The sequence below is a fragment of the Lepidochelys kempii genome, chromosome 21 (genome assembly GCF_965140285.1).
Source record: "Lepidochelys kempii isolate rLepKem1 chromosome 21, rLepKem1.hap1, whole genome shotgun sequence".
Taxonomy (NCBI): Eukaryota; Metazoa; Chordata; order Testudines; family Cheloniidae; genus Lepidochelys; species Lepidochelys kempii.
The window spans coordinates 10,620,833-10,648,126 of record NC_136400.1 but is presented as its reverse complement, the minus strand read 5'-3'; the positions used below and the strand labels follow the sequence as shown (position 1 = coordinate 10,648,126).

The window sequence follows — 27,294 nt, the reverse complement described above, 5'->3', positions numbered from 1 at the left end:
GCATGTGTTTCAGTAGTGATTGGTGTGCTATAAATATCTAACTACATATGCAACCAACCCCATTGTATAGTGGCTTGCCTATGCTCCACCTGTAATTCATTAAGTTCTGGGTGCAGTACTTTGAGCTCCTAGATGGAAAGCAGCAATGTATGTACCAGGAACCCAGCTGCCTTTTGAGTTACTGGACACCTTTCTTGGCCTATGAGCTAGGGCTAGTTCTTCCTCCCCCCTAGAAAGCAGGTTGTTCCCCCCCCCTTTTTATTCCTACACCCCATGAGCTAGGGCTAGTTCTTCTTCCTCCCCCCTTGAAAGCAGGTTGTTCCCCCCCTTTTTTATTCCTACACCCCAACAAACGAGGCACAGGGGCCTTGCGAGCAGCTGCCTCCCTCTTAATTTCCCAAGCAAACAGCAGCCACCTAGTAGCAGAGCCAGTGCTGGGCATAAGCAGACTAAGCAAGTGGGCAGGGGCCCCCTATTTGCTGTTTTAGCATATGCTGTTGGCGGGGGTGGGGGGAGATATTTCTGGTTCAGGCCCCCAAAGGACTAGCACTGCCTGTACCTAACAGGCAGGAGCAGGGTCTCCCCCAGAGGAGTGTCCCCCCCAGGTCCTGTTCCCCTCCCCCAGCCCAGCTGGCTGAAGCCACCTTTGTCCCTCCCATTCCAAGTGCTCAGGGCTGCTACAATGGAACTATCGCAGCGCTACGCTACAAGCGTAGCGCTCTCTCTACAAGACCGGTATTCTTTCTGGGTAAGCCAGGTGTTTTGCGTAAAACCGCCGCCAGCCATGGCCAAAAAGTTACGCCAAGCGGCCAGCGTTTGCTTGCCCTTCCTACCTGCACAACTGGCGTAAGTAGCGGACTGCCGACCCCCACCGTGCCCGCAAACTGCGTAAGGCCACCCCTATTCCCGGCGTGGATCTAGCCCGCGTGCCTGGCGTAGAGCTCGTGCTGGCTCTGGAAGCGGAGGGGCGAGTCTTCACGCTGGTTGCGCAGCGGCCGTTGCCGCCGCATCAGCCGCCCCCGCCCGCTGCCTGTACGCCGGTTGCGTAGCGTGCCCCAAGATGGCGTCGCGGTCGTCGTCGGCGGCGGCCGGAGAGCTGGCGGCGGCGGCGGGGCTGGCGTGGGGGCTGAGGCGGGCGAAAGGCGGCAGCGTCAGCAGCGCGTAGCGGAGGCTCCCGGCGTGTGAGAGACTCTCCTGGGAGGCGGGTCCCCTCAGTCCCCGCTGCTGGAGACCGGCGGCTTCCTCCCCCCCACCCCCCCCGGTCAGGGCCGCCGCGCCCCCCTTATTCCCCACTGGGCCTCTTGGAGCCCAGGCCTTGCTCCCCCCGCCGCGCCCCATCCTCGGTGTCCTCCTCCCCCGCCTGGGCCTACCCCCCTTAGAGCCCAGCCCCTCGCTCCTCTCAGCGCCCCGGAGCCCAGCCCCCCGCGCTGGTCCCCCCCTTCCCCAGGACGGAGGATGATGAAGCTCAAGTCCAACCAGACTCGCACCTACGACGGGGACGGGTACAAGAAGCGGGCGGCCTGCCTGTGCTTCCGCAACGAGAGAGAGGAGGAGGTGAGCGGTGTTGGGGGGCACTAAATGGGGGGTGGGTGTGAGAGAGAGAGGGGCTCGAGGGAGGGCGGTCGGAAGTAGGCGGGGGGATGGGGAGGAAGTAGAATGGGGGCGGGGCTGGCCTGGGTTGAGAGTGAGGGGTGTGGGGGACGGGGGGAAGGAGGCCGTACTGTAGGGCATCGGGGCGAGGTGTGTGCTTGGGAGCAGCGTGGGGGGGAGGAGGCCTGGTCAGAGAATGAGGGAGCCAAAGGGGTGGTGCTGTTTGGGTGGCTCGTTGTGGGAAGAAAAGGCAGTGGGGCGCTGTTACCAGCGGGATCCGGGGAGGCTGAATGTTAAGTCTGTGGAAACATAGTGGGCTCCACAGGAGCAGAGGCTGAGAGACCTTCAGAAGTGTCAGAAGCTCCAGAGAGTAGGATACAAGGAATTGTGAGTGAGACGTTTGGGGGGGGGGGGGGGAGTAGTGCTTCTTTTGGAAGGTAAGAATTGGGGGTTCCCAGAGCGTGAGGAGCCAAGACATTTAAGGTCCTTGACATGGCTGGCTGGAAAGAGTAAACACTTTTATCCCTATAACTTGAGAAGCGTACAGGGTTTTAATTTTGCCAGTCAAATAGCTAGCTCTCTATTTTGCAGTCTTGCAAACTGGAAGTGTGGGAAGGTACAATAGATTTTGGTTGAGAACAGAAAGATGGAGGATTCTGAGAGTAAGGACAACTGAAAAGATAAAGCCAAGCCAACACAGATCATACTTTTCTTCTTCTCCTTGTGCAAAATCTAGACTTCTGAAAGTGTTTATGTTGCATTTGATGGATTGAATGTAACAGAAAAATTTTGCAAAGCATATTTAAGAAAATGCAAGATAAAATTTTGAGTGATGGTGTGAACATGATTTCTCTGCAAATCAAAGAAAGATGCAGAATGAAAGGTTTAAAACACAGAAGGGTGAAATGCTCTCTTATGGTTTGGCTTGGCGTGGCATGGTATGGGATAGGATTTGGTAGTGGGCTGCACTAACCACAGTGGCAGAGCGTCAGTCCAGCACATCACATGAGATGGGAAGGGAAACATGACCCTGGATTTATAAAAAGAAACTGGGATAAATGGGACTGGTGCATTGCCAGAAACCACTGTCTAGAGAGGCTTGGGAGGAAGTGGGAATTTGGTTTGCCTGAGAACAATTATATTGTAGAGAACACTTGTGTCTGTAAAGCTAAAGGGAGCAAATTTGCCCAGAAATGTGATTTTCAACACTTAAAAAGCCCCAAAACTTCTTATTTGGGGTACAATATTTAAAACAAACCAAGAGATACCCCTGTGTGAGCATACTGGAATCATATTGACTTGATCTGTTTTCCTGGTTCCATGGTGGCTGTACCAAAGTCTTTGTTCTCCTGATTATCATAGTTATACCTAGAGGAAATCTGAAGGGAATGCAGATAGTTCACTGGAAAGTTAATTAGCATGCTATTTGGTTATTATTTAATGTGGCGAAGGAGCCTTTATTATAGTTGTACTGTCATTGTGAAGTGTATCAGTTTTTCCGTTATAAATGGTCTGAAGGATATAAAACGGGTTCTCAAACTGGGGGTCGGGACCCCTCAGGGGGTCACGAGGTTATTACATGGGGGGGGGGTCACAACGTCAGCCTCCACTCCAAACCCTGCTTTGCCTCTAGCATTTATAATGGTGTTAAATTTATAAAAAAAAGTGTTTTTAATTTATAACGGGGGTCGCACTCAGAGACTTGCTATGTGAAAGGGGTCACTAATACAAAAGTTTGAGAATCAGTGATTTAAAACTTGCATGTAAAAACTTGTCTAGACAAAAAAAAATGGTCTGTCTTACCAATTTCTGTGAAACTACTTCGCAATTTTAAAATAAGTATAAGGAAAAATATAGCCTTGTGGTTTCAGAGGTTGCTTTGTGGTGCAATGATGCTGGGTCTAATTATGAAAATAACACTTCCTGGAGCAGTTTTACACAGTTGATTAGGCATACAGTATATGATAACTTTTTCATAAGCATTTCTAGACAGGTGTGTTTAGGTACATTTTCATTGTAATGTCTGTATTGTAGTATGACTAAACATGCAAACATAGATCATATGCTTGCCATCGACAAATATCAGCTTTTGACAGGTTGTCAGTTTGAACATTACTACAGTTGAATTTGGAATACTACCAGAGATGGAACTTCTTTCCTATTACTGATCAGTTCACAGCTGTTTTGACCTTGATTACACAAAACGACTGTATTTTAAGGGTTTGACAACCTGAGAAAGATGAACTGATTTGATTTAAGGTTTGATTATTTATTTAAAAACTGGTTTAGCAAATTGATGCTAATGGTTGTGTGGATGTTCTTACTGTTTTGGTTTAAAACCAGGCTTCTTTCAGTGTAGTTTAAGTTGATGAGGAATCAACGTAGGTTAAACTGAAAGAAGCTACTCTTACACCAAAATAAGAGGTTGAAAACCCCATTTAAGTTAAACTGGTGTAACTTCACTGCATAGATAAGGTCTAGCAAAGTTCTGACTCTGGCTTTCAAAAACAAAAAAAATTAAGAGTTCAGGACTGGCCACTGAACCCTGCCTGATTGTTTCTTGTCATAGTTGTGTTACAGAAGGCAGTGTGTGGGGCTCTGGAGAAATGAGAATTTGTATTCTCAATGTCCGTCCTTTTATGGATTTAATTCCAACCACTATTAATATACAGGAAGTGTGTGAGATCAAAACAGTAAAATCACTTAGCACGGAAGTTCTCAACTTGGTGTGGGGGGGCACAACAAGGTTTCAATAATGCCATTCATTGACATTTGGCCCAGCCCTCCCACCCCATCACCAATAGTGGGGCAGCCAGGGCAAATTTGAGCAAATGGTATTGCAACCTGGCATGTGGGGTTGTAACACCACACAAATTTGACCTGCTTGGCCCCCTGCGAAGCCTAGCGTAGCCTAGGGGGGTGGGAGGGAGTTATGGAAATGGATGAGGAGGACAACAGGGCTGAGAACCCATGTGGATCACAGCAGGACTCCTTGGTGGTCTCACCGCACCGGCTCCATGCCAATTGCTGCTGCTTGCACTTGGTCCTGCTGGCCTCACACTTTACCCAGGTGCAGTTACACCTCTGGCAGGTGGTGCAGGCCAGGCCTGCCGAGCAGCAGTAGCTCCGGCACAACCTTGAGGACTTGGCTTTCCTTGGCTGCCTCGCTGTATGATGGGGGGCTGGCAGTGCCAACCCTCCATAGGGCCTACTGGGGTCTCTGAGCTGGGACCAGTTCTCGGGGGTCCTTCCCACCCCTCCCTGGGGATTGGAGAAGTGGGGTTGGGTATCCAGCCCCTGTTGAGTGGGCTGCCACCGGTTTGCTGCCAACTTGACATTTAGTCAGTTACAAAACAAGAGTTTAGGTCCTGCTCCCCCTACACCTGTTCTGTCCTACCTTGCAACCTCACCATACCTCTGCTTTGAGAATATCTCTGGGCACACCTGTGCCTGCCTGTCATGATGGAGGGACAGATGGGCCAAATTTGAGTGGCTTTGTAGTCCCACATACCAGGCAGTATCCTTCTCACTATTGTAAGGGGTGGTGAGGGGCTCCAAGTGTGTATGTTGCAGGGAGGGCATGAGGGTGGAACAACACCCCTCTAAGGTGTTTTCGTAAAGGGTGAGAACTCCTAGTCTAATGGATAGATGAAACAGAATCTCACATCCCTAGTATACTACTTTAAGTGGCCTATCTTGAAACAAACCACTTTTCAATAAATTGTATACAGACTAGGTATCTTCTTTTTTTAAAAGCTCTATTATTGAAAAGTTAGTGTTAGGACAGGCTACTTAAATGAGGTTGTGTTAGAAATTGAATACATTCTTCCTCCACATATTCTGTTTTCCATACCCAAATTTTAGATAACACATTTCTGCTACAAAAATTACAAGTAGTGAAGGAATAATTAATTTAAAAAGAAAACCAGAAGTACAAATAAAAAAGAATAAACTTCTTAAATTGGCTCAGAGCACAGAAAACCTTTTATTGTATTCCTGTTCTTTGTGAAACAATAGAACCCCTTAAAGAAAAGTCTGGCATACCCTCCCCCCTCATCCCCCCCCCCCCCAAAAAAAAAAAAAACACAAAACCCAACATTGCTATTTCAAAGAGATTTTGAACAGCTTTCAGAGAGCCTTCTAGCAATAGTTAGCATAAAAGTACTCTGAAAAGGATGAAAAAACTAAGGGTAGTAAATTCTTGTGATGATTGCTGCCTGTGTGTGAGAGAAGAGACTAGTTTAGAAATTTAAATAACTGTTAAAGGAAGCAATATAATCCTGAATTTAGTTTATAACCCAATCTAGAACTTTGAAATACTGTATTTTGGCACCTGTGATATCTTATAGGTTTTAAAAATTTTGCTGCTGGTTGTATTTAAAAAAACAAAACAAAACATTTTCTTAGACTGTTTTTTCAATAAGAATTTGAGGCAGAGGTCCAGAAAATTTCACAAATTCACTTCGGTAGAATGGAAAACCACTTACTGGAACTTTGTGCTATATTTTAATAAAAATACCAGTTAGAAATGTTCGGTTCTAATGGGTTTTTTATGGCCTTGGCTTAGAGTGGCTACAGCTTGACATCTAACAGAAGACAGATTGCTCATTATTGAGGGAATTTTGGAGGAAATGCTTGTTTTGCAAAAAGCAGGGTATTACTGCTCTCCGGTTTACTGTTGAATGAAGAGGAAAGCTATGAAAGTAGACCCAGTCTTCAGAGAGCATTCCTAAAGAGAATGCCAGGTAAGCACTCTAACACAGAGGTTCTCAAACTTAACAAGGTGAGTTGTGTTTTAAGAGATACATATGAACATCTCCCTGCTTACTGATGATCACATAACATCCCTGTGGTATCCTTACAGCAATTGCTTACATGGAAGGATAATATTAGAAAGTATTAAATATATGTTCAGCTATCTTTAATGTTATTCAGTAGCTGGAAATAAGGAAAGCCAGCATCATGTGATCAGCCAGCTTTCCGCAGACCATAGTCTGAGAATCATTGCTCTAAAGGCTTAACTTGACTATTGTTTATATTTCCTTCAACTACATAAAAGGTTTCTGTGAAAGCAAAATAAAAATACCCAACATGTTTTGCTAATACAGTATTGCATCTGCACTATATCTATATCTAGACTTAAAATCCACTTCCCCATGGCATGTAGTAAGTTTCCAAGAAAATATAAGCTTTCATCTAAAAAAAAGAAGTGGTTTCTAGACTGTATGGTTGTAAGGTTACCTTCCTAAATTGAACTGTGTGTGAACTGAAGCAACGTTGTCTTCTTGAATCTGCGGAAATGCTTGTGGGGTGCGAATATGGTTGTGTGGGAGAAAAAGAGGAGGGGTAAAGTTGGTGGGATATGTGTAAAGTAAGAGATTGACAGAGAACTTGTGGAAGACAGAAAATATAGGGTCCAGAATGTATGGAGAGGAAGTAAAGATGAAATAGACACTGAAAGCAATGTAGGGAAGGATGAACCATAATTGAATATAGGGAAGAAAGTGGAAGTAAAGCCAGGAAGGGAAAGAAGGGTATGAAAACCCCAAGAAAAACAACAACTTTTAAACTTTATTGAATAGAAAATTTTAATGTTACAACTAAATACAGTGTATCGTAAATGGACAAAACTTGTATTTCTTTAAATTGCAGGTCTTTCTCACCCTGGTTGGCAGGTTTAATCCTCAGGCTAGTAGGTGTCTGGTAAACTCTTAAAATTCTGTATGTATTTATAATATAGTTTGGCCCTTTTTAATTGTCTTTGAGTTACAGAGAATAATGCACTCTGAAACTGTTTTGAGAATATTATGTGAGGTTGCAGAATTCAGTGGGATAAGAGACTCCTATCTAGTCACAGTTAAAAAACAAATTACTGGTGCTTGGTTTATTTTCTGAGTCCTAATGAGTTGGCTCATGTTTCTTCTTGCACATATAGGCTCATATCTCTGTACAGTGTAGACTTCACAATTTCTGTTTGAAAAAAAAAAAGTTAGTAAAGAGTTAAGAAACCAGTGGGCATTGAAAAAACAGAAGAGCTTGTTTCCTCTCCCAATCTATACATAAAAGTAGGTTTGAGAGGATGAGATCTACTAGTTCTAAAATCTTGAAGGACATCATGACCAGAAAGAGTTCAATTCACTGACTATAGATGATACTTTCTTTTCTTAATACAACAGTTAGTTTATCAAAACATGTTCTCCATTTAAAACTTCCTTCTTATTTATCCAGCACATGTAAGGTAGCTTTATTTAACTAATTTTAAAACACTTTGAAATGTAGTTTTTGTGTATTTTTAATTGAATTTGAATTTCCGTCTAACTAGAGCTTGATACAAATCACAAGTAAAAAAATTATCATTATCTAATAAACAAGAAATGCATCATTCACCATTTCTAGCACAGTACAATATTTAAAAATTAAGACAATGAATGGAAATTAAATTATTTAATGCTTAAATGTGTTACCAAAAATCAACAGCAAATTTAGGCCTGGTCTACACTGTGGGGGTAGTGTTGATCTAAGTTACACAACTTCAGCTATGTGAATAACGTAGCTGAAGTCGATGTACTTAGATCTACCTAACGTGGTGTCTTCACTGCCGTAAGTCGATGGCTGACGCTCTCCTGTCAATTCCACCTTCCCCTCTCGCCCTGGTGGGGTACCGGAGTCGACAGGAGAGCGCTCGGTCAATTTATCGCAGCTAGACTAGACATGATAAATCGACACCTGCTGGATCGATCGCTGCCGGTCGATCCAGCGGGTAATGTAGACTAGCTCTTAGTGTAAAGGCAATATTTAGTTACAGATTAACATGTTTTAATGGTTATCAACCAATGAGAACTAACTTTCTTTAGGAAACTAAAAAGTACAAATGCAAAACCAGATTAAACTTGGCAGTTTAAATCACTTTGATTTAAATAGATCCACCCTGAGACTATAGGAAGCATAGCTGTTCCTTGAAATCTATGCACTGATAAATAGTGGTAAAATGTGAAATGATTTGAAATGGTTGGGGGTTCAGATGGCAACAACTATTTATATAACTCATTGTTTCTCAACCTTTTTGATCCCAGGGACTGGCTTCCTGCCTTCCTAAACTGTGTCAGGGTGATCTCAGGGACTTGTGCTGGTCCATGGGCCGGTCATTGAGAAACACCGAACTGATCTCAAGACTTCACGTTTCGTGGCAAGTTCTAATAGAAATAGCGGAGGTAGCCAATGTGGAGTGGAACTGGATTAGCTTTTGATTGCCATTCATGAGTTTGGTAATGATAAATCCTGCTGCTTGATATCTTGTCTGCCTTCCCTCTGTCATGTCTTATCAAGTATGTCTACTTGCCTGTCTGTCCTTAGACTGTGAGCACCACAGGGCAAGGACTGGCTTTTCCTGAATGTCTGGAAAGTGCATCGCCAAAATATCTTTTGGTTACTGTCTACTCACATAGCTTTAACTAAATCTCCATGCTGATAACTCCCAGGTATCCTTCATAAAGTTACCTCCATGAAGCCACACTGTAAAAGTCACATGCTTAGCCGTGACTAAGCAGTGAACAGTGAGTTTTTTGTTTTGAGCTGTAGTTGAGAGGACCCTGGAACTTCCTCAATAGCTACAATGTATAAACTGAGAATTGATCCTTCTCCTCTCTAACATCTCTCAATTCCCCTGTTTTTGCCTGCCAAAGTAGTCATAGAAACCAGCCTCTCCTTTTCAGTCATGTTAGTTTTGTATAGGGAAGTTGTAAGTAGTACGTTAAGTAACTGTAATTTGAGTATTGTACATGCTTTAATTTTAGTTTAATAATTTTCACTTATTTGGTTGAATTTTTTCTGGTTTTGAGTTGGCTTGGACCTTGCCTAAGATGTTGTCTTGCTACTTTCCCTTCTTTGGATTCGCATAAGTACCTTTTTATGCTTCAGAGAAGGGCACTTTGCCATGAGCTGTGATGCCTGCAAGGTCTTCTCCAAAAGGAACCATAAGGACTGTCTCCAGGATGTGCCCCTGGCAAGAGGTTCTAGTAAGTGACCATCTCCTTACGAATGTCTTACTAACAAGAATAGTGAGGAAAGATTAACATCCACAATGCTTAAGCCTAATACAAAATGCTTGGCTGAGAAGGTGGTTGCTCTCTTTTAAAGGTACCCTCTAAGGAACCATTGAAATATGTTTCACCAGTGATGGACCCAAGGTTCATTGCGGTACATAAGGGAGGTAGAGGAACAGGAAGAAACCCTGGGGTCATGGAGGAAAGAAATTATTTTGGATTGTTCTTGCTGTAGCCCCAGAGGCTCCAAACAAGATATAAGGTACATTGTACGAGTCCCTATACAAACGCACAGAGACAATACTGCAATTGAAAGAACTGAACAATTCATCTTCTCTTCAATTTTTACTGTATTTCTGAAAAACAGTGCCCTGTCTTTATCACTGCTTTCAGGCAGATTTCAGAGACTCCGTTTATTTTTTTTAAACATTCTATTCTATTTTTAGCTGAACTTGGTGAAAATCGCACCTCATCTCTGTTGCAGAAACACTAATGAACTTTGCTAGTAAAACTAGCATGTGTAATGGCTGCATAGCTATTATATACTTTTTTTAAATAAACTTTCTCTTCATTTTGTAGATTTCAAATATATTTGAGTATTTTTAAATATAATGCAACAATGGGAATAAATTTTCATCACACTGTTGGAGGTATACTGAAATGCTTGGTGAATTTTAGGACGTTTCCAAAAGGTACTTTTGTCTGATGCTAGTACTTCATGACTATTGCTTCTAGAACATGCTGTGGTTAGAGTAGGAATCTGGGGAGTCAGGACTCCTGGGTTCTGTTTCCACCTTTGCCACTGGCTTGCTGTGTGGTATGGAGCTCACTTCACTTCTCTGCCTGGTTGTTTTTTTTTGTAAAGTAAGTATAATACTTTCTCACAGGATTATTTTGAAAAAAATCTGAATAACAGAAACCACCAGTGTAACGAGAGACAGTGGAGTAAGACTTTTAGTGATAGTATATTACTGGATTATAAACTTGGCAGGTGAAGCCATTAGCTGCCCCAGGCTGACCAAATGCAAACTTTAATAATTATATTCTTCCTATTTCAATGTATTATACTATAGTTGAAAAATGGATGTTGTGTTGACTTCTTACACTAAATTATTGTGCACTGGGTTAACCATTTGACCAAAGGTGGCCATGCTTGTATGATGGACAAAATGACCGTTCATGTGTGTATGTATTATATGATCCTTATGTTCACTTAGTAAAATTTGCAAAGCACTTCAGGAACATTCTGGATGCATAATAGGTGTAGACATAAGATAATTCTCATGAGCAGAATAGAACAGTTCTTGTGAAGGTCTGATTTTTTTTTTTAAGGTGGACTGAAAATATTTATAACACAAAAGATTTAGAATGATGTATTTTTAAACAAATTCAACATTAAGGCCAGATTAAGAGTTGATAGTTGAAAATGATAGTTGGAAAATAATGCTACAAAATCCACTTGCTCGATCAGTGGTCCTCAAACTTTTTACCTCATGCACCCCTGCCCCCCGCTACTGTTGGGAGCAGGAGGCCGTGAGCTGGGGGGCTGCAGCTGTGAGGCGGGGCTGGAGGCCGGCAGCCAGCAGCGGGGGTGCAGCCGGGAGCCAGCGCTGCAGCTGGGGGTGGGGCTGGGAGCGGAGCTGCAGCCAGGAGCGGGGCTGGAACAGCTGAGGGCAGAGCGGGGCTGGGTGGCACCTCCTGCCCCACATCTGGACTGGCCCAGGCTTTGCTGCGCTCCCCTCCCCCCCGAATGTTCCTCCATGCCCCCCAAGGGGGTCCACTTCACCATTTGGGGACCACTGTGCTAGATGGTACAGAAAACAGACTGATCAAGTACTGTTTCTCTGTGTGCATATGTAATATGTTATCTGTTCTAAAACTGGCCCATCTTCTAAAATGGTGCCAATGGTGCACTTTTTAAAAGGTATGCAGTATCGAAGTCAGTTTGCTGTATTATGTAATAAAACTGCTTCTGAATGTGGCAGTTTATTGGTTATCCATTTTGATATTACAAAGACATGTAAAGACAATAAAAGACACGTCAACTTAAGCCCAACAAAGTTTTGTCTGTTTTTTTCATTTAGGTTTAGAATATTCATAAAATTAGTAACACAGTTTATATACTGGGCCATATAAATACTGGTATGGATGGATAGGGTTTATGTAGTTGATATAGATTAGATTAATGTAGACTACATCTTTAAATTGCACTGACTGTAATAGAGAGTTAATCACAGATAGTAGAAGGCTAGACTTTCCCTCTTTAATGTGGGAATCTCAGTGCATAAATGGAAACTGCTTATACTTTGATCATGTAGGACACCATGGTGTGATGATACTAGGATGTTTTTGCCATTTGTTTATGTATTTCTGAGGAAGGTAATGATTAAGTCTATTAGGATGTTGTCAGGTAGTTTAGATCAAACATTTGGCCTGCCTTTCCTGGTCAATGGGGGAGAGGGGTTGTTTTGTTTAGAAAATAGCTCATAGACTTTAAGGCCAGACGGGACCATCGTGATCATGTAGTTTAATCTCCTGCACATTGTAGCCCATGGAACCTCACCTACCCACACCTGTAATAGGCCCATAACCTCTGGTTAATATACTGATGTCCTCAAATCTTGATTTAAAGACTTCATGTTACAGAGAAAGAAAAGGAGGACTTGTGGCACCTTAGAGACTAACCAATTTATTAGAGCATAAGCTTTCGTGAGCTACAGCTCACTTCCTCAGATGCATATCGTGGAAACTGCAGCAGGCTTTATATATACACAGAGAATATGAAACAATACCTATTCCCACCCCACTGTCCTGCTGGTAATAGCTTATCTAAAGTGATTTCCAGCACAAATCCAGGTTTTCTCACCCTCCACCCCCCCCCACAAATTCACTCTCCTGCTGGTTTGTGTGGGGGTGTGTGGAATTTGTGTGGGGGGGTGGAGGGTGAGAAAACCTGGATTTGTGCTGGAAATCACTTTAGATAAGCTATTACCAGCAGGACAGTGGGGTGGGAATAGGTATTGTTTCATATTCTCTGTGTATATATAAAGCCTGCTGCAGTTTCCACGATATGCATCTGAGGAAGTGAGCTGTAGCTCACGAAAGCTTATGCTCTAATAAATTGGTTAGTCTCTAAGGTGCCACAAGTCCTCCTTTTCTTTTTGCGAATACAGACTAACACGGCTGTTACTCTGAAACATGTTACAGAGAGTTCACCATTTATTCTAGTTCAAACCAGAAAATGACTTGTGCCCCCTGCTGCTGAGGAAGGTGAAAACTGCCTAGGGCTCTGCCAGTCTGACCTGGGGAAAAATTCCTTCTCAACCCCAAATATGGCAATCATTTAGACCTTGAGCATGTGGCAAGACCCACCTGCTAGCCACCTGGGAAAGCACTGTCTGTAGTAACTCAGATCCCTCCCCCTCTAGTGTCCCATCTCCGGCCCTCTGAGATATTTGCTTATAGCAATCGCAGGTGGGCCATAGGCCATTGTAGGTAATCTCATCATACCATCCACTCATAAATTTATCAAGCTCAGTCTTGCATCCAATTAGGAGTTTTACCCCCACGACTTCCCTTGGAAGGCTGATCCAGAACTTCACTCCTCTGAGCTTATGCTCAAATAAATTGGTTAGTCTCTAAGGTGCCACAAGTCCTCCTTTTCTTTTTGCGAATACAGACTAACACGGCTGCTACTCTGAAACTCCTCTGATGGTTAGATTCCTGTAGATGGCCAATTTGTATTCATTTGTTCTTATGCCAACCTTGACCATTAACTTAAATAACTCTCTCGCTCCCTGGTGTTTATTTCTCTGATATATTTACAAAGAGCAATCATATCTCCCCTCAGTCTTCATTTTGTTAGGCTAAACAAGCCAGGCTCCTTTCCTAAGGTAGGTTCTCCATTCGTCTGATCATCCTAGTAGCTCTTATCTGAACCTGTTCCAGTTTGAGTTCATTTTTTTTTTAACATGAGAGACCAGAATTGCACACAGTATTCCAGATAAGATCTCATCAGTGCCTTGTCTAATGGTAATAACATCTCCCTATCTCTGCTGGAAATATCTTGCTTGATGCATCCTAGGATTGCATAGGCTTTTTTCACAGCCATATCACATTAGCAGCTCTTAGTCATCCTGTGATCGACCGATATGCCCTGAACTTTCTCCTCGTCGGTTGCTTCTAACTGATACGTCCCCAGCTTATAGCAAGAATTCTTGTTGTCAGTCCCTAAGTGCATGATCTTGCATTTGGAACTATTAAGTTTCATCCCATTTCTATTACTCTAGTTTTCAAGGTCGTCCAAATCTTCTTGTATGATATTCCAGTCCTCCTCCATATTGGCAATACCTCTCAACTTTGTGTCATCTGCAGATTTTGTTTGCACACTCCCACTTTTTGTGCCAAGGCAATTAATAAAAATATTGAATAAGACTGATCCTTGAGGAACTCCAGGGGGAACATCCTTTCAGCCTGACAGTTGACCTTTCAGTATGACCAGTTGTAGCCTCCCGTTTTAACTCTTCCTTACTCATCTTTTGATTCTTGTAATAATCCCCATATCTGCCTGTTTGATTAATAACAAATTAGAGAAAAAAACTGTAGCCATTGGGGTAGTAGGGTTTTTTGAGACAGAGAGCGAGGTGATACTGTATTTTCCGCTGAATGCATCCGATGAAGTGAGCTGTAGCTCACGAAAGCTTATGCTCAAATAAATTTGTTAGTCTCTAAGGTGCCACAAGTACTCCTTTTCTTTTTGCGAATACAGACTAACACGGCTGCTACTCTGAAACCTGTAATATGTTTGTGTTCCTGCTTTCTTTCTCCTGCCTCTGCAACAGCAGATCAATCTTATTCCCAGAACTGTGCTAATGTCAGAGTTTGTTTCAAAATTGTTAGTTTTAATTGCCCTAGAATCTGTGGTAAAAATAGAAAATAACAAAAATGAGTAGGGATAGAGCTCTTACTTTCAAATTTCTTGGAGGAGGGGAAAAATTTAAAAATAACACTTGTGGTATTTTCTTAAGAAATACAAACGTCCGAATGTTAAGCAGTGTTTAAGTGGTGCAAGTACATACATAGCTGCTAATGGAGCCCTTTGATTTGTCATGAGATTGGTTAAGCTTGATGACTTCTTCTTTCACACCTTTCTTACCAGTAAAGCTACATCTTAAATACCAGGCTGACATTGCTATCTGGTTAATTCTTCTGCTGTGGTTTTATTTTCTATCGTTCTATAAAGGACAAAGATCTTCATTTTGGTGTGTCAGTCATGTGCTACGTTTGGGTCTGCTGCATAGTTGAGAGACCTTTCTACAGCAACCCTACTGTTTAGCCAGATTGCTTGCAAGAAATACTGTTCCCCACCCCCATGATCTCACTGCAGAAAAGGAATACTGCCAGGAAGCGAGGGTGCGGGTGGTGGGAGGAAGAGTTATAGGAATATCAGTGCCAGGCATTTTCTTTGTAATCCCTATTGGTTTTGATAAATCAAGCTGGGAGAAGCCTTAGTTCTTTATAGAATTCTGTATTTATTTCTTGTAATACAGGTGTTTGCTAGCAAATCTCCATAAGGTTTTTTTTCTCTTGCTGGTAATAGCTCACCTTAACTGATCACTCTTTTTGTAGTGGGTATGGCAACACCCATTTTTCATGTTCTCTGTGTGTTTGTGTGTGTGTATATATATAATCTTCCTACTGTATTTTCCACTGCATACATCCGATGAAGTGGGTTTTAGCCCACGAAAGCTTATGCTCAGATAAATTTGTTAGTCTCTAAGGTGCCACAAGTACGCCTCGTTCTTTTTTCTCCATATTTTAGTAACTCTACTTGAAATGCTTATGCTTTTTAAAGGACTGTGTTAGAGAATAGGGATGGGGGAACAGAGGAGGGATTTTGTTTTAATTACAGCTGCTTTTTGACAGTGAATGGAAAGACAGCCAGGCTTTCTCCTAAAGCCACATGAGGCCCCCCTTCCCTGCAGGGTTGTCTGGGCAATAGAAAAGGAGAAGTGCTAGTTGGCTGCTCTGTGGGTCTAATCTACAAGCTTCCCTACCCCCTTGTTAACTTCACTGTGAAACTGAGGCTATAGATTTTACTATCTCAAACATAAAAGCAGTGTGTTCTGAAAGATAAGGTGGATAATAACTGTTGGCCTCTTGGCAGTGCGTTGCACTATCAGGCGCATTTAATTTTTTATTTTTGCGGAAAGAAGAAATGCTGTAAAAACTACCTCATGTTACTTGAAATATGTATTGGACTTCAGTTGACATTTTGACCGGTGGCAGAAGGGCCAGGAGTTAAATTTTCTTAACCTTGGTCTTAGAAGTACAGAATGAAGGCCACAGCAAGCCAAAAATGAGTATAGGCTAGTAGATGAGAGATTGCGCTTCAGTTGAGTGGGCCAGGAACTGCTCTAGCACAGAAATAATGTTGAGAAATTTTTTACCATTGCTTTCTCTACAGGCCAGGAGAGTTAACACAAAAATAGTGGGTTCTGGGAAGATGTCAGAAGCTTTTCAGCACTGCTGTTTGGGATGGGGAAGAGACTTGTACGAATGCATTTGTGAATCCTTTGTTCAGGGACACCAGTTTTAAAGTATAAATATTCCCTTTAGAGCTTTGCACAAGTTCATATATTTTAAAAACATGTGAAGGTGGGGCAAGGGAAAGGACAATCTCCATTGTGGCACCTGCATCTTTCACATGAAAAACATTTTTCACCTGCACATTTGGGTCCTATTTACACTAGCAAATAATTAAATAAATGCAGTACATGGTTTGAAGCTTATCCTCATACTAGAATGACTAGAAACGTAATTGTTTAGAAACTGAATTCTGTAGAAATTGATGACTTAGTCTTCTATACTTTGTCTGGCAAAGCTTTCCACTCAGAGGTGGATTTTTCAAGTTTCGATCTTGTTCGAAGTGGCATTCCTATCCTTCCTCCCAGGTATTTCTTAATGATTTACAGAAAAATGTTACTTTACAGTAGGTATGATTTTTTTTTTTTTTTTTACTGGTTACCAGCAGACTGTAAAACATTAAAGTTGTCTTTATTTTTCTGTTTACATGCAGTCTTAGATCACAGTATCCAGTTTACTTGAGACCTTTGAGCTCCATGCTTTTACTGGGGAGTACAGCTTTTTAGATGTATGAATTTCCCTGTGTACATCCTGTTTGCTTTCGAAGAACACAACAATGTCACAACTTCACTTTGATCTAGGTTTTTGTCTGGTAAGGGCTGATTAGTGGCAATATCCTGTTTAAAGTAGTCAAAAATGATCCCCCTGTAGAGCATGTTTCCTCCTCCTGTGCGGGTATTTCCTCTTCCTTTCAAGTATGCGTTCAAACCATGCTAGAGTGTGAGAATGACAGGACTTTGCTTTTCACTCAGGGTTGTCCAACTGTTCCGTTAGTAAGGGTCTTCTGAGTTGCATTAAAGAGTGAAGCTAACTTACGTGCTGTAAAATTGTTGTTCACATCTAAAAGGTCAACATTAGGAGTTGGGTGTTAATTAGGGCACTGCCTTGTTCTGCACTGTCACTCTTTTTTAAAAAGCTTTAGCACTGTGATTTATTAGCAGATAAAGTCTTTTTATTTGAATTTCCTCACAACTGCAAATTGATCACAAGTGAGTATGCTCTGTTGATATTCCAGGGGTCTGCCTCAGGTTTTGTTTTGGAGATGGCTCTACAAATTGAAATCAGTAGCTACTGCGGACAGGTATATTTTACCTTGACTAGAAAATAGATATTCCCTTCTTTCTTGCCATTGCTTCTCTTAAATTTTGGGTAAATCATGACAACTTTCTCTTTGAAATGGAGGAGGGGACAGCATTGTATTTCTCTCACCTTTGCCCCCAGTACTACTGGCTGACCTGAAGTTAGGAATCTTTAATCCAGGCTCCTTTATATGTAATACTGGTGATAAACCAGTATAGTGTACCAGACCAGCAATGTAATAGAACAAGAGACTGTGATGACAAGATGACATGGGCTCCTTAGTACAGGTGGCATTTTTACATAATGGCCCAATATCAGTTTATAATCAGAGGTGGTTGTGTATGGAGTTGCTGACAATTGTAGTGGAATCCCAGTCTTCTCTATTATGAATAGAGTCATAGGGTCGTGAATATTGAAAACGCTGTGCACATCTGAAGCTAGCATTCTGTATGTAAGAATTGTGGTTTGTTGCTGGCGATTTAAATGGATCGAGTGCTTTTTGGGGGAAGGGCTGTGTTGCCTTTTGGAGAGTGCCTAACATGCTGATTGTTTCCACAATCTAAATATATTGAATGTTTGTTTTTTGTTTTTTTTTTAAGGCTAAAAACATTAAGGTTGCAAAATTAAGCACTCAAAATGCTGAAATTTAGGCTGCTCATTCAACCTTAACTGAGCCCCTGTATGCATTATGGTAGCCCTTAATTACATAATCACATGTTGTTTTTCTTACAGTACTTGTCTCATTCAGTGCATAGGAGGGATGGGACTGAATCAGGGTTGCGTAGGGTTGTCTATAGAACTCCTGCCTCATTTATTGCACTAGTTGAAAGGTGTGTTCTGCAGGAAAAAGAACCCAGTGAGCACACATTTTGCCAGTGAGGTTCACAGATGGTGGTTCTTCAGAGGTCAGCACTTAGGAATCCTGAGCTCAGTTCTAGGTTTTGGAGGGGTTCCAGACCCTTCTGCCCCTCCTTACCTATTGTACCCTTGCCCTATCTCCTTGTTCATGCTGCCTGGGCACCTGCAGGTGGGGGCATTGGAATCCTCTCCATTGATTGCCTGATGCCATGGCATCCCCTGAGTTCCCAGAGGAGCAATTGCAGGTAGACTCATGGATTCAGAACCTGCAGCCGCATAATACAGTATGTTCAGTTGCAGTGTGGGGATGGTGCCTGTGTGGTCTGGCTGGAAAGTAGGAGCTGTGTGGGAATGGAGCAGTGTATGTATGGAATTCTCAGAGAATTTACATGCCAGACTCTTAATTATCCTCTACTGAGCATGTGCGTATTGAGATTGTCAGAAGCTTATAACTTGGCCAAATTTGGACAGATATTCATGGGGATGGAAAAAGGCACATCTTTGACACTCTGGCGAACCCCTCCCTTGACTGAGATTTCCAACAATATGGACGTAAGAATTCTTAAAATGGACAAAATGACATCTTTCTCCCTAATTTATAACAATGAAGAGTGTTAGGCAGCCTTAACTATAGCTGTTGCTGCCAGCACCCTGTAGAATAACAGTGTGAGATCTAGTAAGATCACAGTATCTTTCAAGTATCAGGGATAGCCTTGTTAGTGTGTATCCACAAAAACAATGAGTCCGGTAGCGCCTTAAAGACTAGCAGATTTATATGGGCATAAGCTTTTGTGGGTAAAAAAAGCCACTTCTTCAGATACATGGAGTGAAAATTACAGAAGCAGGCATAAATATACTGATACATGACGAGAAGGGAGTTAGCTTACAAATGGAGAACCAGTGTTAACAAGGCCAATTCAGTCAGGGCGGATGTGCTCCACTCCCAATAATTGATGAGGTGTCAATACCAAGAAAATACACAATATCTTTGTATTCACTATTTGAACAAATTCAAAAAATGGGCTTACCATATCTATTATAGGTGGCTCTGCTTTCACCAACTATTATTAAGGTTGCCCGATGCTTCTCATCGTGACCCTGTTTTCAGTTGCTTATAACTTTTGTCTTAACTGTTTGGGCTGAAATTTTCCATTCTGGGTGTCTGCCTCATGCTGAAGTATTTTAGAAAATTCAGCCAGAATAGTTTAGCTGTTTCTGAGAACAAGGCTAGGGGAAAATGTTTTGCCCTTGTTAAATTGTGGTGACCATTTCTTAGACACTCTGTTGCCCCATGCTTTGCAGTAGGGACTAGAAATTTCACAGGGGGCTGGTGGTTTGCATGTCAGGGGTGTTCCTTTTGCCACCCCTGTGAAAATCTGCTTGAATTTGGCTAAGTTACAAGCTTTTTAAAAATTGCAGTTTGCTTATGCTCAGGTAGGCTTTAGATTTTAGCAGCTAAATTCCGGAAAGATTCTGTCTGCGCTGGGCACATTCCAGTTTGGGACTGAGCAGGACTTTACCTGTAATTGCAGCTCTGGATTGCTGTGGGTGGTGCTGGGTCTGGGTCAGGTTACTGGAACTGAGATCAGGGAGCTTCTGAAAATATTGACTAACTGCTCGATAAGTGTGCACTGAAACGAGGCAAGTGTCCTGTGGAAAAAATGGTATATGATCACATATTTAAAGATTGTTTAACAGTGCAAACACACAAGAGGGCTGAATTAAGATCTCACAGGCAACTTTAATTCTGGCATTTCTGAACTTTTGAGTGCTTGATTTTGCAACCTTAATGTTCTTTTAACATAGCTTTTTGTGTAATAGTGTAACTTGTGAGTAAGCTTTCTAGCTAACAGAAAAAGAACATTATTTTGTAAATGGATCAGTTCTTAGACAAGACTATATAAACTGTCAAAAGTAAAAAGTGGAGGGAATGCTGTAAGTCTTAAGTTTGCTTTCCACATAAATGTGATTTTTGAATGCCATATGTACAGTCATATGCATGTAGAATTTCTCATACTAATTTGCTCTAATCTTTCAATTCTTGCTAAATATTTATAAATCAGCATTTACACAGTAAGGCATAGGCTTAGTCTTTTCTGCAGCTTAGCTCTGAAATGTTTGAGTGAAACTGTTACAGTTGGCCTGTAACCTAATTGGCCTGGTGTGTCGGAAAGATTGTGGAATGGTTGCATTAGTTCAGGGCTACTTTGGCAATTGTGCCAGTGAAATAGAGAGATGTAACATGATGGCTCTGAGTAGAATGAGTGAATAAATATCACTTAGAAACTTGGGAAAACATCACAGGTTTTGTTTTTGCTTGTCTTTCTCCTTGTGGATGAATCACAGCCAGATTGAGTAAACACAATGTCCAGGTATTCCTTGGGGGAACTTTCAGCCAGCTGGGATTAACAGTTAGCATTTGTTTATGGGAGAGGATAAGCAAACCAATAAAACCACATTATGTTTCATAGCAGAACATGAGAGTAAAAGGTGCTCCAAAGAACCACCCCAAAAATGCATATTAAGGGGAAAACTTGAATTGCTCCTACTCAGATATGTTCAAACCTATTTTGCTAGTTCACAAACTCAACTCTGTTGAAATAGGAACATGGTTTTTGTTTGTTTACTCTTTCTATGCTGATGAAACTCATATTTCAGATATTGCTTTTCACAGATCTAATTGGTGATTTTTTTTATATTCTACCTTATCTGAGGCAGAGGAAACTGAGTGCTGATCACAGGACCCCTTCCTATGGTGCCTGATACACAAGGCAGCAGGGAGAGAATGGACAGGATTAGCTAGGATCCCTTCCCATCAGTCCCAAGGGTCAGAAGAAGAGTGATGGATGAGAAACATCTCTTCTTTTCAGCAGCCAGAAAGGGGTATAAGAGTTGGGATACACATGTAATTTTAAATAAAAGGTGTGCAATTATTTGCCTAACGTGTTTATTCTCTTAGTGGAGTACTGCATAGAATGTACATTCAGGGGGAAACTTTTCAAAGGCAAAAGGGAAGTTGGGCGCCCAGCTTGAAAATCTTTCCATTAAACTATCAAAATTAGCAGTTTATAAGGGCAAGTTACCTTAATTCTGTGGCCAACCAACTTTACATGAAATGGGACTTTTTTTTTTAATGTAGGTATGGACAGGAGCAAAGTAGTGGTAAAGCGTCTTGACTGTCTGATACTGTATTGTGACGTGTCTTGAAGTTTAAACAGTATGTGATGACATTGACTTGCAATGATGCAGCTTTGTGATGCCATGTCAAATTGCTAACCTTAATTTTGAGGTGCTCAGCCTCCATTTATTTTGTCTTTTCAAGATTGAGTATCCCTGTTCCAGGGTAGTAGTGGTTGGAGTAGTTTGGAGAACTTGGAGTAGCTTACAAAATAGAGTATGTGCAACTGTCTCAATAGGATGGGGTTAGGGAAGGCTGGGCCTCAAAAGGAAGAAGCAGAATATTTTTCAGAACCCCAATATGACCAGTCTTAGGGGGTCATATATGAGAACTTGCATTTTTTAAGCCAAGTCCCACTAAAGCATACTACCATGAGAGTATGCATATCAGTTGCACTCTGTTTTGCATTGAAATATAACCCTTTTCATTGGCAGGTGCTCTTGGTGAGCAGTAGTCGCCATCCAGATAGATGGATTGTCCCAGGAGGTGGCATGGAGCCTGAGGAGGAGCCCAGCGTGGCTGCTGTGCGGGAAGTCTGTGAAGAGGTATGTACCCAACAAGAACAGAACACCTGGAATCACTCTCTGGTCGGTAGTTGATTCTGTTTTCTTCTTCTTTTCCATTCTTGTTTTTCCTTTCCTTTCCTTCCCTTCCCCTGCTGCCAAACTAATCTGCATGTTGATAAATATTTTCAGCCGGTTGGTTCATTTTTCAGTATCCCTGCAATTTATTTACAGGTACTAATAGTGCTTGCGTTGTTAGTGACAGTGTCTGTTACTGTACTTTTCTATCTTCATATCCTTAACGGTAAAAATCATTTAAAGCCAGGTGCAAAGCTCATATGTGATAGAGGACTGATTACAATTCTAAAGTGTATTATTTCTAAATTGAACGCTACAGGATATGTTGGGCGCAAGACAGAATATTCTCATCACAAATAGAATTAAGACTGATTCGGGGTCTTGGTATCTATTTAAGAAACTTACAAATATATGTTTAATCTTTTTCCTTCATCTAACTGTGAAAAATACATAAATTCTCTTTCATAATATGGGCATGGTATGTCTCATAGGTCCCCCAAAAGCTATACAATGATTTAAGTTTGACTGTCCCATCTCATTTCTTGCTGTGAAGAGGCAATCTTTTCTATTCCTGGTCCAGCCTTAACTTTCAGTAGTCTTTTGTGTCCTGTTTGTTTTGTATCTAATAGATTGATACAGTTCCTGACTACTGTTACTAGAATTTAAAATATCTTTTCAAATGGTTGCTGATGCTTCTCCTGTACACACACCCCAAATATAATGCAGGTATCCTGTTTTTTTAAAATAAGGAAACAAGGTTGTGTTAGGTGGGAGGAAACAAAGGTGTGGTGTGAAGATGATGTTTGCAGAAACAATAGGTTTGAAGACAAGATAGTTGTGGGAGGAGGAGAAGAAAGGGACAGGGTCATGCATGATGCCAAAGTTACAGACAGTGGAAGAAAATAAGAAATGAGAAGAAAGGTAGCACAGTTGTTTAAAAAAGGCTCTCTTGTTCAAGAGAAGCACTGCCTTTTGTCTGAGACCTTCAGTTGAAAGAAGTTAAAATGAAGCTGTATTGTGTTAGGTTGAAGTTTACATTGCGTAGTTAATAAAATGCAGTTTCTTAAAAAAACAGCTTCAGAAAAGACCTGTCCTTACAGAATGGTCCATGAGTTAGTATAGAAGATTTTAATGGTACCTTTCAAATCATTGAGGCCCATTTATTGGGGAATAAATTAAAATAGTGTTTTGGTCCAATAAACAGGTTTTGGTTTTGGTTTTTAAATCCTGTGTGGATATCCAGAGACTGGCCATGAAAATAATTAGAGGCATGGAAAGACTTCTTGTCATTTAGCTCTCTCCTCATATGGGACTGTTCTAGAAGGAGAGGTGACAGGTATACAGAATTATATAGAGAAAGTAAATTGAGCACTCCTGTAGACTCTTCTTCAGTGAGAAGAATGAGGTACATTCAATTAAATTAAAAGGCAACACATTGAAAACTTATAAAAGAATATTATTTTACATAACACGCATGATTTCTAACAGTGAGTTCCACAGATTAACTGAAGCCAAGAGCTGTTCAGGGATTTGGGAAGGATTAGATGTTCATATAGATAGCAAGGGGGTCCACAGTTGTATAAAATAACACTTAAAATGTTTTTGTAAGGATTGGTTTCAGAGTAGCAGCCATGTTAGTCTGTATTCACAAAAAGAAAAGGAGTACTTGTGGCACCTTAGAGACTAACCTATTTATTTGAGCATAAGCTTTCAATGAAGTGAGCTGTAGCTTATGCTCAAATAAATTGGTTAGTCTCTAAGGTGCCACAAGTACTCCTTTTCTTTTTGTAAGGATTATAAACCATCATGCTACAGAGCATAAGTCAACAGCTAACTGATGAGAGTTGGAGGAAACTTCCCCCATAGGCAGTTTATTTCATATCTATCAACTATGGAATTTCTTGCATTGTCCTCTGAAGCATCTGGAAATGGCTGCTGTCAGACAAGATGCTGGACTAAGTGGTCCCCTGGTCTGGTCTAATACAGAAGTTCCTGTGTTCTGTGTATCTATTCAGATATCCTCAAAATCTACATATCAGAATTTAAAATCCTTATGTATACCACCCGCTGTATAAACTCTAAGCCTCCTAATATCAAAATGTCTTTCCTATTTAACTCTTCCATAAAAATCTGTATTAGGAAGTAACTGCCATTTTTTAAAAATTCACTAACGGCACAATTGGCACCCTATTTTATTCCTGTAAAAGAAGCAGGTTCATGTACCTCTGAAGTACTTAAAAATCAACTAAAATATTGCAAGTATTTGAAGAATGATTGAGGGTTTTTTCAAAAATGTCCACACCTGCTTCCCCTCATATTATGCTTTGTGCTGAAAGTCAGATAAGGTTAGAGCTGAGATTATCTTCCTCCCCCAGTTGTGTAGTGAGGAGGATTGTGGGGCAGGGTATTGAACTTTGTACTTTGTTCACCTCCATTGTATAACTAGGCCCATGGCATTCAGTTTCAAATGCAGGTGGGGTTAATTGTGCTTGTGAAAATCCTTGGCAGCACCCAGGCGTCTTTCAGAGCAATTATTTGCTTGCATACCATGGAAAGAATAAAATGGTTGTGTTTTAAAAAGAACCTCTCTTCCCAAAGCCCACTAGTTCATTTGAGGTCTATTTTTGTTGGGGTGTTTTTTTGTTTTTTTCTATGATGGTAGCATTTTTCATCTGCTCATATCTTTGAAATTGAGGAGAAACTACTCAGTTTTCTTGTTCCCAAGCTGTAACATGGCACACTGAACTTGAGCTACTAATAATCAAGAATATAGCAAAATACGATGCTGGCAAAAGACAAATGGTGGAGTTTAACAAGGCTAGTGAAAAATGTTCTACTTGGGGACACAGCCCTGCTTTATGAAGAAATCACTATTAATAATTAAGCTATTTGATATTGAAGTCAAAGGTTCATTGAGCAGATCCGTGGCTTCACCTTTCAAATCCTAAAATAAATCTGCATTGGCCGTCCCTTTCTCTGGCAGCTGAGAGCCTCGGAGAAGCTGCTCTCTTTCCATGACAGCTCAGTGGTTGAAAGGAAGCCTTGGCATGGGCTCCATTTTCAGTGAAGAAACTGGTTTGGGCTGGCTGAGATAATCCCCTCTTGCTCAGCTGGTGTTCAGCTTGCTCACATGTATTGCTGCTGAATGAGACTGTAATTCAAACTGTGGCAGCCTAACAGGGTTGAGTTGCTTTGAGTGAAGTACCTGCCTGCTTGAGTGCTGCTCAACAAACATCAAAAGTGCCAAAAGGAGCAGGAAGAAAAGGAGTACTTGTGGGACCTTAGAGACTAACCAATTTATTTGAGCATAAGCTTTCGTGGGCTACAGCTCACTTCATCAGATGCATTCAAAGGAGCAGGGTTACAGGAACAGCTGACCACTGCAGCACGCAATTGTATTTCTACTGATTTCAGATTCCACCTCTGCCCTCAATCTATCAAATGCTGACATGATGAAGACTCCTTTCTAAATGAACTTCAGAAGAGTGATCTATTGCGTGTAGTTAAACTGGTATAGGACTATATGATCACTACAGCAGCTGATTATAACTTCTTAATCTAGTGAATGTAATCATTAAATGCTACTTAGCTGTATTTGTTTTGATAGTCTTCAAATCAGATTCCAATATGTCAGTTATAATTGTGCAATGTATAATACTTACACAGAATTACAGAAAATATTAAATCTCAGTTTTATGATCACAGAACTACTTTGTGTGTGCTAAAATGCTAGCCTGGGGGCCTGTCATATGATGGGCATAATCTGTTACTGGACTTGGGAAGCTGAGGTGCCCAGTTTGGAATGCTAATTTGGCAGAGGCTGTGGTCCATGGTGATGGCTTATCAGAGTATCAGTTGCCTGGAACTCAGGACTATTGTGTAAGCCTTAAATGAATTCACCCCATCGCTTGATTTCAGAAGTTTTTGAGGGGCAATAATTGGATTGTTGTGTTATGGGGGCACTAGTAGGAGCTCCTTTCTGATGAGAATTGATCCCCAGACATTCTTGAACAGCTGCATCCACCTCCTACATATAGGGATTGGCTGAGCAGGTAGACCCAGCTGGCTCCTTTGCAGCCCACCTCATGGGCTGCTATGGATTCATGGTTCCCTGGGCCTGCAGGAACTTTGGCAGCCCACCTGACAGGTTCCCCAGGATTCCAGGACCTCAGCTGGCTATCTCCCCCCCTAGTTCCCTGGGCTGCCCACCTGGTTGTGAGTCTTCCCTGGTGGGTGGCTACCCAGCTCTCTGGGCTGCCAACCTGATGGGCGGGCACCCTAGGGTGCAAGGGAACTGGCTGGAAATGTTGGGAAAATTCCATTTCAGGTCTCCTGAAATGAACTTTTGCAATTGTTTCCGTTCCATAGGAAAATGCATTTCTGACATTTTGTTCAGATCCAGAATGAAAACCTTTCCTGTAGGAAATTTCACATTTCTGAAAAGAAACTCTGGTTTCTACACAGTTCTACATTTAAATATAATAATGTTGTGCGGCCATTTTCACTTTTTTCTCTCGCAATTTGAATTCATCAGTTTGTGAGAGGCTGTTTATCTTTAATTTACATCAGCTAATTAAATATTTGCTGTGAATTCCAACACCAGTTTTACATGTAAGGATAGAGCATATGAAGAATGAGAAAATCTGCTGTCTGCACAGATGCATTTGAATTTCACGTGTTTCCAGTTCCATTGTAGTACAGTTAATCTTGAATTATAATTAACTTATCACAGTCAACATTGTGGTATGTAAATGCCTTATTCGCCAAGATACAGAAATACAAGCACTCAGACTTTAAATATTGGGTGTCACTACGAAGATTTCCAGGCTGTTGAACTGAAGCTGTAAGTTCCCCATGTGTTTATAAGAACTGATTTGAACCTGCAGGTGGCAAACATCAATGGTAACTTAAAATGTACTTTTCATCTGCTGTAACCTTCATTGTTAGCAAAATTAATTGCTAATGAAGGGTAGGGTAGGATGGTTAGAAACAGTAATGGAGAGCCCTAAATTTTAAACTATCCTAACTAATCCTGTGTACTTGAAAGCTGGGGTTACAAGGTATTTAGCACATCTGGCACATAAACATTCATGTGCCCCTTCATGCTTTGACTTGTGGGCTCTAAAGTTTTTTGTACATAGCTGCACTCAGAAACAAAACAAAAATAATAATTCGACATTTGTAAATTTCACTTTCATGCTAGGGATTGCACTACAGTACTTTTATATATTTGAAAATGTAGAAAAACATCCAAAATATTTATAATTTAAATGGGTATTCTATTGTTTAACCATACGAATAAAACTGTGATTAATTGCAA

General features: G+C 41.4%; 1 protein-coding gene across 2 annotated transcripts in view; it reads left to right on the top strand.

Moving 5' to 3' along the window:
* The first annotated feature begins 1,036 nt into the window (after positions 1 to 1,036).
* Positions 1,037 to 27,294, top strand: part of NUDT3 (nudix hydrolase 3) — a 31,372-nt gene continuing 5,114 nt past the window's right edge. The window contains exons 1-2 of one of the 2 annotated variants that reach the window (XM_073319863.2): positions 1,037 to 1,554; positions 21,828 to 21,938. In XM_073319863.2, coding sequence (XP_073175964.1) covers positions 1,456 to 1,554; positions 21,828 to 21,938 — 210 coding nt within the window. In that variant the 5' untranslated portion in view covers positions 1,037 to 1,455. Of the gene's footprint in view, positions 1,555 to 9,507; positions 9,606 to 21,827; positions 21,939 to 27,294 lie in introns of those variants that run through there. The other variant, XM_073319864.2, reaches the window with a different exon arrangement.